General features: G+C 35.8%; 1 protein-coding gene across 1 annotated transcript in view; it reads right to left on the reverse strand.

Annotated features, from left to right (window-relative positions):
- Positions 1 to 18129, reverse strand: part of Malrd1 (MAM and LDL receptor class A domain containing 1) — a 608177-nt gene that overhangs the window by 562222 nt on the left and 27826 nt on the right. Inside the window, exons 3-4 of the mRNA XM_035442808.1 lie at positions 5086 to 5180; positions 4837 to 4998 (exon numbers count right to left, since the gene is read on the reverse strand). Coding sequence (XP_035298699.1) covers positions 4837 to 4998; positions 5086 to 5180 — 257 coding nt within the window. The remainder of the gene's footprint in view (positions 1 to 4836; positions 4999 to 5085; positions 5181 to 18129) is intronic.

Consider the following 18129-nt stretch of genomic DNA (forward strand, 5'->3'; position numbering starts at 1 on the left):
CTGACAATGAATCAGACTGCACCTCGGCGATGTTCAAAAGTCCAAAATGACCTTTAGAATCGCTTTCTCCTCAGGTCTCATGTCTAATCAGCCAAGACCTATTAAGTCTATGTCCTTTTTAGCCGTGTTTCCATTCCTAATTCCTAGTGCCTGATCTGTCCAAGCAGCCTTTAAATTAGCTCCCTGCCTTAATCCTCTCCTCATTAGAGTTTGCAATAGATATTATATGTTTATTTGGCTCAGTTAAATCACAGGCTAACTTGGTATAACTGAAGAAAAGTTACTATGAAAATTGGCTGCCATTTGAGACCCCAACCAAGCCAGGGGGACACTTTTCTTAAAAAAAAAAAAAAAAAAAAAAAAAAAAAAGGGACAGTTTCTCTAAGGGAACTTTACTAATGGGTTTGTGAGGATACAAACTACAGAGTCCATAAAGCTTAATTAAATGGCCCCACTAAATAGATTTAAACAAAATATTTTTTCCAAGAATGCTGGTTATAATCTCGAAAAAAAAGCTAAAGTAAGTAAAACCTCAGGCTAATGAGAAAGAGCCAGGTCCCACGAAGGACTAATGTCAGAGGCTCTCCTGGCTTGTGGTAGTGCCATTTCTGCAAATAATAATGTAGAATAATACTCCTTGCTTTACCCAAAGCTTTTTCAAAGATTTTTCCTAACATCTATGTTATTTGGATGGTATTCAGAATTTTCTAAAGAAACAAAGGAGCCCCAGAAAAGGAGAATATAGGGGAAAAAAGAAGCCAGCTCATCATAAGAGAGGTAAAGAGTTAGGAAGTTTACAACATGTCAGAAGGAAGGCATACCCTGCACTGATTCAACAATAAAATGAGACAATTTTTTTCTTCCAGTTATTTTTAGAGAAAATGACCTCTGAATGGAGACAAGAGGTCTACTCTTAGGACGCTTGATATAAATGTTGGAGGAAGCCATGATATAAGATCAATAACAGACTGGAATTAACAGTAAGTTCATGACCAGAAACTCTTACAATTATGGAATCATATAGATGTTACATAGATAAATGTTAAAAAGACACATGTCATTAGAGTTACTTCATAGTATATGTTCAATTATTTTCCAATCAATCTCTTTTGCTTTCCTTGTGTTTTCAGACATTGTCTCTGTACATGGACCAGGCTAGACTTGAATTTAGATTCTCCTGTCTCAGCCTCCAAGGTGCTGGGTTTATAAGCATGTGTCAGCACACCTGTATCTTTTTTGTTTTCTTTTCCATGTGAAAAAATATTTACTGATTTTTTAAGTAACAGAATTGATTGCTTATAGAGGTTCAGGTTTTTATTCACTTCTTCTCAAATTCCATAGATAGACATAATTTAGAAAATTCCTATAGTTCAGTGACTAAGTAATCGATATATGAAATCTTCTATATGTTCTAACATGCTGTGTTGATGTGATAGGTTATCAAACTATGTAAAGCTCAAAGCCCCAATGTTAAAATGGGTGAAGCCATCACTCTCCCTCAGAAGGTCACTTAGATTGTGGCACAAAGTACTGAGCACAATTCTTAACTTCAGTAAATGTTCTTCTGTGTTAGTTGCTACCATGCCCTAAATGTTTTCAAAATGTCTATGAAATTCTGCCGTCTTTGTTTATAATGTCAACTGCTTGTTTATGGAACAGTACATCCTGGGAAATTAAAGCATTTCAATTTTGTTAAGGGATAAAACTACACAAAGGACCCTGGGTGACAACCAGCTACAGGAGATTTCCCAAAAACTCACATTCACCTGGGATGTGGCTGTCACTGACTGAAATAAGCTATCTCAGTATTTGTAAAGAAAGCATGTGTGGCTTTAAACTATCAGAAGTCAGCATGGAGGCGAAATTGCAGAGAATGAAATCATCCCCAAAGGTTTCTAAGTTGCGGAGGCAGCAGATATAATGTAGAGGTGCTGATTGCAAAATTCCTAAAATAGTCTTCTCAAAGAAGCTCTGCAGGAACGAGACAGTGGATAAAGATGGTCAGCATTACTAACGCAACACATTTCTGCAGCCCACTACACAGCAGTAAGTGAACATCTGCTCACTTGCTGTCAGGACAGAATTAAATGCATCCTTAGCCTTAAAGTGTGGGTACAGCCTCAGCATCCCAGGGGCCATGCAGTCTTCTTTTTACAAAGCTTTTTAAGTTATAAACACTATTTTTCCATCAATTTAAAGTTTTTAGGGAAACATATTAATATACCCAGGAAGCATGTATGATAATTGAAGTTACTTCTGCATTAAAAAAAAAAAACTCCCATGAATACTCTGTGTCCCAGACACAGCTGAATTGCCTTAGAGTGATATTTTCTGGAATTTCAAGTTTTATATGTATCAGGTACACAGTTTGAGCAACAAAATCTATGGTGTTTGGAAATGGGCACCTGAGGTAACCAAAGAACTAATTTTGAAAGGTTTGATTGACAAGGTCCAGCAAGTATCACCTTTGCCCAGCATCCAAATCTGTCACCCTACTAACAGAAATCTTGACCTAAAAGATATGGACAACTAAATACTAAAGTTGTATTAAGTTGGCAAAGACAATTTAAGACTTTATTAGTACTCATGGTTTCAAAGTTAAGAAAAACAAGTAAGTAATGACTAAAACATGAACCTAAATCATCTGTCAGTAAAATTGGCACCAGAGAGAAGGTCATGGGGCAAATTGCATCCAGTTGAGGTGGCTCACTCTTAACAAAATCAATCTTGGCTTTTCTGTGTTGCTTAGGCAGACACAGAGGACTGAAAAGTGCATAAGAAATATTCTAAAACTTCCTCTAGCCCTGAATCTCATGTCAACTGTCACAGCAAACATTAGTCTGCAGGGGAACTCACTACACACCATATCTAGCTAAAGCTACTGAAACACCAATGACTAAAACTTTCAAGTACAGTGATTTCATGGTATCAACTAAGAAAATATGTCACTCATGTAAATGTCATTTAACATTGGGGGGGGGGATCAAGACAGGGTTTCTCTGTGGCTTTGGAGATTGTCCTGGAAATAGCTCTTGTAGACAAGGGTGGTCTTGAACTCACAGATATCCGGCTGTCTCTGCCTCCTGAGTGCTAGGATTAAAGGCATGGGCTGCCACTGCCCACCATGTCATTATTAAATGGAAAAGAGAAAGCATTTAACACTTAACATTTAAATGTTAACATTTAACATTTTGACAGGAATAGATACCTATCATTCATCCGTGCCTTTCCTCTTAGTCATTCTAAATTAGCTGAAGGTTAAATTAAATCTAATTCATTCCTTAAACCTAAACAACTTAATATATAGCATCAAATTAGATAATTTTATATAAAATTGATTTTAAATGATAATTATTGATAAGAAAATGGGGGCAGTTTACATCTCTCAACCTTCCACAAAGAAGCTTCTATTAACACTACATTGCCACTAACACAAAGACCCACAAATGGTCAATGTGCAGAGAATAAAGGACTGTTAAGTGTCCAGCTCTAAATGGTACATGTATATCAACCCACTTCCTTCAAGACTAAGGGACCATCGCGGAAGAGTACATGGAAGGATTTTAAGAGCCAAAACTAGTGAATATCTTCAGCAAAAGTTTTTGCTGGGTATGACAGGGGTTTTGCAAATGTCAACTCATAGCAGCAGGGACTTCATGCACAAGATCTACACAAGATCAAGTCAGCCAAAACATCAGCCCCTCAAGAAACACCACCCCTACCTGAGGCGGGTATTGGCAACTAATGGCTGCTAGGGAAGGAAGAGCCATTTTCTTCAGGGATCTGGTCTCTGAGAGTGTACCCATGCTCCAGCAGATGGTCCTACATACAGGCAGCATTAGTAGTCCCAGTTGTTTTTTTGTTGTTGTTTTAAGCATAAGAAGTTGGGAGTAAAAGGTGTGAAGGGGATAGTGGAGGAATTGGCAGAGAGGAAATAGGGGCTTATGTTCAATCAAAAGACATTACATGCATGCTTGAAATTCTCAAGCAATAAAAAAGCAAAGATAAAAATAAGATTACAACTGATTGCTATATTATTCAAATAATAAATGACAAAGGAAATACTTGGGCTAAATTGGTCCATAAAACAGGTTTAGAATGAAATTTTCTTCAAATATAAAATGCTTTAAAATACCTCTCATCTTTAACTGAATATTTTTGTTTGGCCATCTCAAATGTTAAAACATGAAATACTTTCCCACGAAGTCTTGTAATAACCATTATATTATAATTTTTGCCATGCATAAGTTTTAATTGGCTGCATAAATAAGCTTGTCTTTTATGGGCTTGCACTGGATTTAATTCATAAAGTTATTTAGGAAAATAAAGGATGTGTTGAAATGAGCTTAACCACGAGATGAATATGAGAATTATTCTATTTCAACAGCATTAGGAATTAGTATGTAAATTAAAATCTCCTTACTCATTACTCAAAATTATCCCCTTCTCTCAAATGCATGAGAAAAGTTAGAGAGGAAAGTGATTCTCTGGAGGAAGAAGTATAAAGAAAGAGAAGTAAAATAAGTAAAAGATGAAAATAAAAGGTTTAAGAAATTGAAGAAACAATTTCATGGGATTTTATAGAATTATAGTTAACTAATACATCACTGTATCTTAAAATATATCACTTTAAATTCAAAGCACAAAGTCAACACTTCACAATGAAAATGTCTATTATCATGACTAGCCATTCTAATTTGTTGAAGACATGAAAATTATGGGAAGTCCCAGTCCCTGGCAGATGAATTGGCTATGTGATTTTTTTAATTGTCTTGTTCTGAAACCTGGGCTCTTATGGGTTTTCCTCCAAAGTCATAGTTGGAGATACAAACTTACCTGGAATTGCTGTGAGCTCCGGATTGTGATGACATTTCTCTCCCACTGACTCTGGAGTACCTCTGTTTTCTGCCATACATGCTGGATTGGACTGTCACATGTGGTTTGAAGGCCTGCTATCAATTTGTCATTCCGGTGACTGAAGAAGTCATAAAATGTAATCTGTAAGGAATAAGTGGTATCCAAATAACTACAATAAAGTAATTGCCAAGTGTGTCAGAACTTGAAATGCTTTGTGTTTTCAAATACCTGACAAACTTGCTGTTCATTAGTTGGAAGGAAAATTCTGCTTCTTAGGTTTGAGGAGATGGAATTCACTCTGGAGGCCAATGTGAGAAAATGTGCTGTGATGAACAAGAATTACCAAGTTAGACTTAAGCTGATCACTGGAAACCTTATTTTAAGCCCTAGAAGTGACTCTGATACTTATACCCATGGAGTCAATATAGCTGTGTTTAAAGGATGAAAAATTAAAATACACTAGTGAATTGACATATTTTTACGTCTTATATTGTCCTTTTATAATATTATTATGGGCAACAGACCAAATAGAAATATAGTAACATTTGACACAAGAAGTGACAACTCCATAAAGAATTTATCCAGATAAAGACAATATTGGGATTAGGCAATGAGAACATTATTTTCTAAACCTTTGTTCCAAAAAACTTAGGTGACATGATTGTAGGTTTTTGCAGAAACACCAGGAAGAGCATTGCATCCTAATATTTTCTCACTTGTTGTGGTAATAACAAATATACCACTGTTTGGAAACTAATAAAATACACACCAAGTATTCTTTAGACTGTCAGTGAGTGCCTGATGTGCTTTATCAGGGTTATCACAGTTGATACAGACACATCTATTATGTGACACTCTGTTTGGTACACTGATGCTTGTCAAAAGAGAAGAAAAATAGTGTTGACAGTGATTATGATGACCTATCTATCCAAGTCACTCACTGGTATTTTAAAGCATACTGGAAGTCAAATCTAATTGTCACATCATTGAGTCGATCAATACTGATATTATGAACCCTACCAAACCTCATCTTTTCTGGTATTCTGGTGGAACAATTGGATACCTATTTATCTTGCTCTTAGAGCAGTAAACTGATGCAGAGAAAATTACTAATTAAGAAGCATAAGTGTTGGGAAGCCCTGCTGTTCAGAGGTTTCAATCTATCACAGTCTGATAGCTTTTGCCAAGGTCGGCAATATGAAGGACTCTCTCCCCAGTGAGGCCCTTGTTTGGAGGATGTCCTAGACCCAGATGCCTGACTTATCTCTAGTGTAACCCTTGGAATAATTCCCTGCTAGAGGCTTTCCCCTCTGTTGACCACATGAGAACTACGACTTGCACTAGGAGCTTTGCTATAGGACTCTACTGCCATATATGAAGGATTATGATAGGAGCATGCTGCTTAATGTAAATTAGGGTTTGTCCCCAGGTTTCCCAATCCTATATATTTTCTATTCTCTGGAACAGAATTGAGTGATGTTGCTGAACTCATCTCCCAGGGGGCTATCTCTATCATATCCACAGCCAGCTGAGCCATGTTCCTGCTTCTGTTCCCTTACCACCTAAAGGACAGGCAGGATACAGTGTTGGATTTAAATAAAGTATTAGCTCTGTTAATGGAATTCAATGGGATTTAAATTATTACATACAAATATATTCCCAGACCAGCATATCAAGAAAGGGAAAACACACACACACACACACACACACACACACACACACACACACACACACCACATGCACACACATACAAAACCACCACCACCACAACAAAAAAATAACAAGAATCAACAAACACTGCTCTCAACATCAACAGTCTCAATTACCAGATAAAAACACACAAGCTAAAAGAATGGCAGCAAAATAATAATCTATCCTGTGCTATCCAAGAAATACTCCTTATTAAGGATAGATATCACCTCAGGGTTAAGGGTTGGAAAAAGGTATTCTAAGAAAATGGACCTAAGAAAGAAGCTTGTGTAACTATAATATCTGAAAAAATAAACATCAAACTAAGACTAATTAGAAGAAACAGGAAAGGACATTATATACTCATCAAAGGAAAAATTCACCAATACAACATTGGAACTTTTAATATCAATGCACCAAACACAAGGACATCCAAGTTCATAAAAAACTACTATACATTATAATTACATATTGACCTTAACACATTGAAGGTGGGAGAATTTTAAGATACCGCTAATGAATAGACAGATCATCCAGACAAAAAAGAAATACAAAAATGCTCCAGGTAACTGGAGTCATAAACCAAAGGAACCTAACAGATTTTTGCAGAACATCTCACCCAAACACAAGACAATATACCTTCTTCTTAGCACCAAAGTGAACTTTTTCCAATCCTGACCACATACTCTGACACAAATCAAGTCTTGGTAGATACAAGAAAATTGAAATAATATGCTGTATCCTATCTAACCACCAAGGATTAAAGCTGGAAATCAACAACAGAAAGCTCACAAGCTCTTGGAAGCTAAACAGCTCATTTATGATTGAAAATTGAGTCAAGACAGAAATTAAGAAAGAAATTAAAGACTTAGCAGAACTCATTGTAAATTAATATACAATGTACTCAAACTTATGGAACTCAATGAAAGCAGATCTGCGAGTCAAGTTCATAGCACTAAGTGCCTTGTAAAAAAAAAATGGAGAGACAGCTCACCTGAACGTTCTAGAACAAACACAAGAAATCAAATCCAAAAGGAGTAGATGGCAAGAAATAATCAAACTCAGGACTGACATCAATAAAATGGAATCAAGAAAAATAACAACAGAAAACAATACAAAAAATCAATGCAATAGTATCAATTCTTTGAGAAAATCAATAAGATAGACAAACCCTTAGCAAAATTAACTAAAAGGTGGAAAGAAGATCCAAATTAACAAAATTAGAGACAAAAGAGGGGACATATCAACAGACACCAAAGAAATACAGAGAACCATAAAGACATACTTTAAAAGCCTGTACTCCACCAAATTGGAATACCTAAAAATAATATTTTTTCAGTAATATGCTACCTTCTAAAGTTGAATCAAGATCAAATAAGCAATTTATACAGACCTATATACTCTAGTGAATAGAAGCATTGAAGCAGTAATTAAAAGTCTACCAATCAAAAAATGCACACAACCAGATTATTTTAGTGCAGAATTCTAGTGTGCTTTCAAAGAACTAATGCCAACACTCCACAAAGTATTTTACAAAGCAAAAGAAAATTAATACTGTACTATTTGTTTTATGAGGCCACCACCATTACTCTAATACCCAAACCACATAAATACCCAATAAAGTAAGAAAAATAGAGATCAGTTACTCAGATGATCATAGATGCAAACATTCTCAATAAAATACCTGTACACCAAATCCAAGAACACATTAAAAACATCTTCTCCTATGATGAGGTAGGCTTCATCCCAGAGATGCAGGAATAAATCAATATACATAAATCAATAAACATAATCCACCAAATAAACACACTGAAAGAAAAAAAAAACATGTGATAATCTCACTAGATGTGTAAATGGCTATTGACAAAATATAACAACCCTTCATGATAGAAATCCTGAAAATTAAGAAACAAGGGATATACCCAACATAGTAAGGCAGTTTACAGAAAACCCAGAGTTAACATCAAGTTAAATGAAGACAAATTAAAGCAATTCCACCAAAATCAGGAACAAGACAAGCTTATTCACTCTCTCCATTCCTATTCATTATAATACTTGATGCCTTAGCTATATCAATAAGACAACTGAAAGAGAGCAAAATCAAAGTGTCATTATTTGTAGATATGATTATTATGCAATCACTGGAAAAGATCTACCAGGAAAATCCTACAGCTGATAAACACTTTCAACAATAAAGCCTGATACAAAATTAACTCACAAAAATCAGTAGCTTCATATTTACAAATGACAGATTGAGAATGAAATCTGGAAAATAACACTTTTCACAATAGCCTCAAATATTGTAAGGTATTTTGTGGTAAAGTCTAACCAAGCAAATGAAAGACTTGTAAGATAAAAACTTCAAGTCACTGAAGAAAGAAATTGAAGACATTATTGGAAGATGAGAAGATCTCCCATGCTCATTGATCAGTGAGATTAATGTAGTAAAAATGACCATCTTCCCAAAAGCAATCTACAGACTCAGCTATCCCCATAAAAATACCAACACAATTCTTCATAGAGCTTAAAAAACAAATTTCAGCTTCATGTGGAAATAAAAATCACCAAAAAGGATAGCTAAAACAATCTCAAACAATAAAAGAACACCTGGAGGTATCACTATTCCTGATTTTAAGTTGTATTACACAACTACAGTAATAAAAACATGATATTGGCAAAATCCAGACATGTAGATCAATGGAATCAAAATAAAAACACAGTTGTAAGTCTACAGACATAAGAACAACTGATTTTTGTTTTGTTTTGTTTTTTTAAACAGCCAGACACACTGGAAAAAAAGACAGCATCTTTAAACTAATCAAACTGTTGGTCAAACTGTATGGCTGAATATAGAAGAATCCAAACAGATCCATACCTATTGTCCTCCAGAAAACTCAACTCCAAATTGATCAAAAATCTCAACATTAAACCAGAAACACTTAACCTGATAGAGGAAGAAATGGGGAATAGCCTTGAACTCAATGGTACAGGAAAAGACTTTCTGAACACAACACTGTTAGCATAGGCCCTAAAATCAGTAATTAATGAATGAAATTGAAAAGCTTCTGCATAGCAAAGGACACATCATTCAGACAAAGAGGCAAGCTACAACATGCTCTTGGTATGTTGGGGAACTTCCAATTTATGACTAAATTTTTTTTTAATGACAGCTCATACTGGAAAGGGACACACTCATCCATTGCTTGTTTGACTACAAACTTATGCAGTCACTAAGAACACCAGTGTTGTGGTTCTTTGGGAAGATGGGAATGGATATACCTCTAAATCCATCTATATTACTGTTTGGTATATACCAGAAGGACATTTCATCCTACCACAGACACATGCTCAATCATGTTCATTGCTGCTCTATTCATAATAGCCCAAAACTTCAAACAACCCAGATGTCCCACAACAGAAGGATGAATAACGAAAATGTAATACACTTACACAATGAAATATTACTCAGCTGGTAAATGAAAGGTAGCCTTGTAATTTTCAATTAAATTGATGGAACTAGAATAAAATCATCCTGAGTGAGGTAACCCAGACCCAGAAAAGACAAATGTGATATGTATTCACTTATATGTGGATATTAGTTGATAAACCAATAATAACCAAGCTACAACCTAGAACCACAGAAGTTAGGCATAGAGTAAAAGAATAGAGAGCAGATAGATCTCCCTTGGAAAGGGAAATATGACACTTCTAGATGGACAAAATGTGAGGAAAACCTGGAAAAAGGGAATAGTCAATAGTCTGAGGAAAGAATATGGGGAGATACAGGTAAAATCCATTAGTGGATCATATGAAAACATAATGAAATCGAAGCTTCCTAAAATATATGCATATATAAGGCATTCAAATGAAGTTGCCTAATAATGGAAGAGACAGAGCCTCAACTAGACATCACTTGTCACCAAATGAAGTTTACAGTACTGGGAATGACTTATACCTAATTGAGCTGTTGGCCAAGGGGATCCCATGGGAACCCACAAACCATCCAGGCAGTTGTAAATACTATAGGATGCTTTTCACAAACTGACAGGAAGGTTCTATTGCTGAAGACAACACCTACACTACTAACTGAATGTGTAAAAGTCAAGCTAGTGCCTGCATAGAGTCTTCACTCCTATGTTCTAGCATGTTTGGTACATGATACTCTACATGCTACCAAAAGAGAAACATAAACAAATACAGCTAAAAACCCTTTGATCTACAATGTCACCCTGCATGCTCAATATTCTAGTGCAGTAGAGACACAAAGTTTGTGGATGTAAGTAACCTATATCTGGTTTGACTTAAGGCCCACTGCACAAGATGGAACCCATATCTGACCCGCTTGGTTGACCAAGAACCCGAGATTATACAACCCAAGGATCTGGGGTAAAAGCAAATACTATTATTCTATTAAAAAAAAACATAGCAACAAAATGATTTCTAATGACATTCTGCTATACTCATAGAGCAATGCCTTGCTCAGCCATCATCAAAGAAACTTCTTCCTGCACCATATGGAAAAAAATACAGAGACTCACAGCCAGAAATTATACAGAGTGACCTTGGAGCACTCAGCCCTAAACAGGATGTTGGCAACAAACTCCTGTCCTCGGTGCTCAGGTAATTTTGCAGAAAAGAATGTGGAAAGAGTGTAAGAACCAGAGAGGATGGAGGACACCAAGAAAACAAGGCCCTCTAAATCAACATGAACAAACTTCATTTGAACTCAGACACTGAGGCAGTAATCCCAGAGTCTGCACAGGTCAGTACAGGTCTGCATGGGTCTACATGGGTCTGTACCAGATGGGGTTCTAGGACTGAAAGAAGTAGTCCTATACCCCTATTCCTCACCCATCCAGAAGCTGTATCTAATTGACACCACTTAAAATGAAAATTTAGTTTCTCTCACTGGAGCAACAAACTGCTCTAAAGGGTAGACCACATGTCCATCAGTAGATGGCCAGCAGAAAAAGAACTCAGTGGCATCTGTGGAGGTTCCTTGTCTGATAATGTTGTGTTAGGGATTATTTTTTCTTCTAAATTTTTATTTTCACTCTTATTTAAATTGTATTTATTACATATGTAATATGTTTCCTCTTTTTGTGCCCTACAGGTCCTTTATGTATATTTTATGGCACTATGTGTTTACTTAAATTAGTATTAAATTGTGTTTTTATGAGATTCCTGAGCACATGAATGAGTGTGTCTCTGTATCTATATTTGGTCCTTAAGCCTTTGTGGGGAGGGCACACTCTTTTCCTTCTGTGTGTTTGGAATGTCCTATGTTGTCCTATTCTGTGTGTTAGGATGTGTTAATTTTGTTTTATCATTTTTATTTTATTATTATACCTTAGAATCCTCCTTATTTTCTAATGAGAGACAGCAAAATGGTGGATCCAGATGGAAGAGGGGGTGAGTGAGGAACTGAGAGGAGTAGAGGGACAGGAAGCCATAATAAGGATATATTAAATAAGAAAAACAATTATTTTCAATAAAAAGGAAAAAAATCATCCATGATATATAGATGAGAAATTATTTTCATCTGTTAAGAAAATTATTTAAATTAATTATATTTACTTTACATTTTTAGAATTATTTAGTTTATTTTATATATATAAGTGTTTTGCCTGCATGTCTGTATGTGACCACGTGTATGCCTGGTACCCACAAATGGTATCAGAATCCTTGGGATTATGGATGGTTGTGAACTGCTTTTTGGATGATGGGAACACAACCTTTAGGCATCCTCATCTCTAAGTCTCTTTCCTGTGTCATAGCCTGTGAAGTCACTTCAATTTAAACATGACAATCTTTAAAATAGAATTTAAGATCTGCATGTGAGGGTGATCCTGCCCTGCATGTTTTCTTGTCTCATGTGATGTCACTCAGTGCAATATTTCCATTTCATCCACATTCCTGAAAATTTCATTATTTCATTCATATAGTGCTGAATAAAGTTGCATTGTGTATAGATACTGTAGTTTAATATCCATTAATCAGATGATGGATGAGGTAAAGATATCAATTCAGGACCTAGACCAAAGTGGAAAAAATTGTCAGCAATTTGGATGAAAAATTCAAGCACATAGAGAAAAAATTCATGAAAGAAGTTGAGACTCTGAAAAAAGACAAAAAAATACAAATGTTGGACATAACAGTTTATCAATCAAATAAAAAGCCATGAAAAGTATAATTGACAGGTAAGACAAGTAGAAGAATGAGTTTGACAATAATACACTAGGACATAGAATATTAAGTTCATAAAAATCCACATCTAGAATACATTTGAGATGAAACCTAAAAATCCATAGGGGAGAAGAAGATAAAATAGTGGTAAATGGCATAGACAATGTATTCAATAAATTTAAAGCAGATTTCTAAAACATAAAACATAAAAGGAGAAGTGCATAGGTTCCAGATAGACATGACTAGAGAAGAACATCTCCCTGATATATTATAGTCAAGATATCAAAATAGAAAGAAAGGTTAAACTACTAAAAAGCTATAATGAAAGAATTCTAAGTTACCTACAAGGGTAGATATATAACAGTCTTTGAGCAGAACCCTAGTAGCCAGGTGAGCATGTAAAGATACATTTCATTCTCTGAATGTAAATCACCAGTAACCATGATTGTCAAACCCAGTACAGCTATCTCTCAAAATTGATGAAGAAATAAAGATATTTAAAGATAAGAAGCACTTCACATAGAGGAAAAGACAGTCTCAATTATGAAAGTCCAGGAAATAATACATTTATTCAAAGTAATAAACGAATAAAGGAAGATCAAAAGAAATCAATCACATCTATCAAAGAAAACAAGCCAAACCCATAAAACTCATCAGGGAAACATCTGTCAACCCAACTAATTAGAATGTCCAACAAAGCCACAAGAAATAGCAAGCCCTTTTCAATAATATTAACTTATAACCATACTTGACTCAGCATTCAAAAAATGCAAACTACCTGACTCAAGGGAAAAAAGAAAGATAGAGGGGGAGGGAGAGAAGGATTTAAGAAAGGAAGGAAAGAAGGAAAGAAGGCAAGGCAAGATATAATTATCTATTGTCTCCAGGAAGTACACACTTCACTGGTAAAGACAAAACAAACAGAGTAAAAATGTGGAAACAAAATAACCAAGCAAGTGGGAACAGATAAAGAAAGCTGGTACAAATATGTTCATATTTGTTATATCAATCTAAACCTAAATCAAGCCAGAAGAGATAAAGAAGATTATCATTTATCAAAAAGAAGAAAGTTCATCAAGAAAATACAATTTTAAGTATTTATACACTGGATGATAGCTCTTATGTTTGTGAAACACTGAAATGCCTGAAAGATCAGATAGGCCCTGAGATAATAATAGTGACTCACTTTAATACCCAACTGTCACATTAAGATTTTCCAAACTAAAAGCTAACAAAGTTACAATCAAACTATACCATATATCAAATAAAGATATAAACATGATATGTAAACACTTGGAAGATGTCATCAGTATGTCTCTCTTCTTCTATTAAGGAAAATGTGTCTTATCTATGCTACCTGAAACAATACCTAATACATACAAGAGTAAAAAAGCTATATAAACAAAAGTTGATGTGTGAGTGAGTAAATGGGGTTATGCAAAGAAAAATTGCCTTTATCAAAATTATACAGGCTGGTGGCTGACAAGATGGTTCATTAGTTAAAGGCACTTGTCACTCCAGTCCAGTGACTTAAGTTTGAATCCCTGAAATCGTGTGATCTCCAGAAACATGCTATGGCAGGTAGACCAAAATAAATATAGTCATGCACACACACAATAAAATGTTAAATTTACTTTCAATTAGTTATTTGAGAGGTCTGTACAATGTATTTTGATCATAGTCCTTCCATTCTCCTAACTCTCTCCTAATCCACTCTCTTGGACACCCACCAAACTTTATGGCCTCTTTGTTTTCCTTTAATCTATAGAATCCAACCTATGCAGTCTATATATTCTTTGATGTGTAGCCTTCCAATGTAAATGGATCAATGTAAAATGAATCATGTGGTAAACTCTTAAACAAAATTGACTCTCCCTCCCTGAGCAACTCTTTCTCAACCAGTTATTATTCTTGGTCACTTTCCTTCTGGATGCTTGGATTTTCTGGTTAAGTTTGACCAGGTCTTGTGCATGCCGTCACAACTACTGTGAGTTCACATGTGAAACTGACATTCTGTGTTCAGGCAAAAAAATCCACCACCTTGTAGCCCTTCACTATCTCTGGCTCTTATACTCTTTCTGGCCTGTCTTGGTTCTTTGATACTGTGAAGAGACACCATGACCAAGGCAACTTATAAAAGGGAGAGTTTATTAAGGACTTGGTTGCACTTTCAGAGAGTTACTCCATGACCATCTTGGGAAACAGACAGGAAGATAAGCAGGCATTGCACTGGAGTAGTAGCTGAGAGCTCACATGATGAAATAACAACCATGTTATACAGAGAGAGAGAGAGAGAGAGAGAGAGAGAGAGAGAGAGAGAGAGAGAGAGAGACAGAGAGAGAAACAGACAGAGACAGAGACAGAGACAGAGAGTTAAGAATGAGTGAGCTTTTGAAATCTCAAACCCAACCCTCAGTGGCACACCTCCAACAAAGCCACACCCACCTAATCAAACACCTTTACAAATTGGGAACAAAGTATTTAAATATATGAGCCTGTGAAGACCATTCTCATTCAAACCACAGTGATTCCTGAGCCTAAAGAAGAGAGGTTGTGATATAGATACCTATTTGGCTTCAACATTCTGAAGTCTCTATGTTAATCACCATCTATTGTAAATAGGAATTTCTTTGGTAAACATTCAGTGGTTAATTAATCTATGGGTATAATGCTATGTCATTAGGAGTTGTTTTGATAATATGTCCATTCATGTGAATAATAGTAGTAGGTTCTCCTCCAGTGCCTGACTAGCCACAGGTTTTGGGCCCCTGTATTGATGCTGATGTGGATTCCATCTTCTGGAGTGCAACTTAAACCCAATCAGTGGGTGGTTTGTTATTCCCATGCTATTCATGTCACTATTGCACCAGTGAGCATGTCTTGCAGGCCCGTCATTATTGTTGCTCTCAGAATCCACCAATTTTGTAAGTCCAGAGATTGCTTTTATTTTCCAATAGTACATATAGCACCCTCAAACACCGTGAATGTTAGCCAGTGGAGGTTAAATTTGCAAATAACTATAAATTTGACTTATCTATGCCCCATCATTCAACCTCGTGCTATCTTTATCAGTAGTTTCTTAATGTCAAGCTCTGGTAGATAACCAATAACACTGGAAATGGCATAATATTTAGTGTCTGTGGAATCTTAGTTGTCAACAGAGGTAATTCATTTATGACATTTATTATATATTATGACATGTGTGAATATAGGTATTTATATATGTAATGTGAGTATAAACAGTGATCTCAGGCTTGTGAACCTTAAATCTCTCAGATGCTCCCGTATACCATATCTCTCCCATATTTCTCTTCTCTTTTTGATGGCTCATGAGACTGCATTGGCCCACATTAGTGGTACAGGGTAATCTTCTAATTTTAATGTCAATTAATTGGTGACCTTAGCTACATTTCCAATGTCCTTTTACCTGTACCTTAGCTAATAACTGGGCCATAGGAATCTTGAAAAAGTGGGGCTCTTTAAAATTCTGCTGACTAGGACCAGGTAGATAGTAACTTGCTTCTCTTGCTTTTTATGTAACATCTTAAGGTATTGGCCAAAGTTTACAAAGAATAAATGTAGTGTCGGTTACTGTTCTATGTTCTTGACTAATAGGATGTAGAAAATTCATATGAGTATTCTTCATGGCTGTGCTCTAAGAGCACAGGCAGATATTTGACACCTACTGAATTCTTCAAACCAATCTGGCGAAATTCCCTTTTACGGTGTTTGATAGTTTCTTTCTAATTTATTACTGGTTATCATTCAAAAGTATACCTTTTAAGTTTTCTATTATATTTACTATAATATACTGTTACTGAGTTTATATATTTCCAATGAGTAAGATTGTTTTTCATTTATGGCTCTATTAATTTGAATAATATAGATCTACATACATTTAATAAGCAAACAAAACATTTTCCCATAAAGATACAATTCCTACCTGATGGGGCAAGTACTTTTGTATATGTGTTTGTTTTATTGGATGATAAATAAAGTACTGTTTGGCCAATGAGGCAGCAAGTTAGGCGGGACTAGGAGTCAAGGAGGATTCTGGGAAATGTGGTAAAGAAGTGGTGATCCAGGAAGGAAGTGACATAGCAGGGAGACTCATATATAAGCAAGGGCTAGAAGGAAGCCTTCCTTTCGCTCTTCTTCCTGCTCTCTGCTCTGAGCCGCCATGTGATCCCAGGATGAGGACGCCAATGGAAGGCGTCCTGCATAAGACAAGTCTTATAAAATATATAGATTTATGATAATTAAGACTGAGCTAAAAGATGAGAAATCTGTTACTTGGGACCTTAATGTGGCGGTGGACAGAACTCAGGAGGCCTGGCGGAAAGCTCCCACATGGTGGCCTGGCTTAGGCAGATGGAGTAAAGACTTATTGTTACAGAATGGTGTCAGTGATGACCCCACACCCCGAGGTTCCCAGAGGAAGAGGGGAACCTGCTGCCACGAGCTGCCTTCCCATGCCTAGCCAAGCAGCGGCAGAACCTGGTTACGAACTTCCATGTAAACTTCACAAAAGCAAGTTATACAGAAAAGTATTTCTACATTGCAATAAAGAATCAAAGCAAGTATCATTTTTAGCTCTCATATTTAAGTTATTTGACTGCTTGATTACTAAGGTTGTATGGTGATGTTACATTGATGCTATATCAGTTAATTTATATATCTAAGCTGTCATATCTAATACTCTCATTGACAAGTACATCAATATGAAATAAAACAAATGGAAAAATAAAATGATATCCTATTATCTGATACTCAATTGCTGTCAAGTTTGTTGAGGAACTATGAAAACCTAATGTAGTTTATTCTCTTCAAATGCGTAAGTATACAAAATGTGTACATACATATAACATTAGGTTGCCAATCAGAATTTATGATAAAAAATAAGCTTTCCTAAAAGTACTACTTGAAGCAAAAAGAATTGTTAAATTCCAAATATGCATGCTCTTGAAATACTTTGGTACACTTTAGCTACCATCATACCTCTATCACTCCCAATTCCTCATTAGATAGAACACACACAAGACTGTCAACTGTGAGGGAATTCAGATCCAGAAGAGAAAATTAGAGAAAGAACAGTAGCAGTAAGAAAAATCAGCAATATTCATGTGACATAAGACATGACATCCTCAATATACACACATAGCCTTATCTTTGTTTTCGAAAAACTAATACATTTTATTTATAGCTGATGTCTATATCATTCTTTGAATAGATCAGCTACCTCCACCAGGCCTTCATGTGATTCTTCACACACATGTCATTTCTGCCCCCCCTTTGGCCATTGACATATGCCTTTAAAGCTCTTTCTCTAAGGTGCTCACTTTTAGGATCAGATTTGGCTCTAGTTCAAGAGCAATTTACTGTAATCCATAGTATACC

The sequence above is a fragment of the Cricetulus griseus genome, chromosome 3 (genome assembly GCF_003668045.3).
Source record: "Cricetulus griseus strain 17A/GY chromosome 3, alternate assembly CriGri-PICRH-1.0, whole genome shotgun sequence".
Taxonomy (NCBI): domain Eukaryota; kingdom Metazoa; phylum Chordata; class Mammalia; order Rodentia; family Cricetidae; genus Cricetulus; species Cricetulus griseus.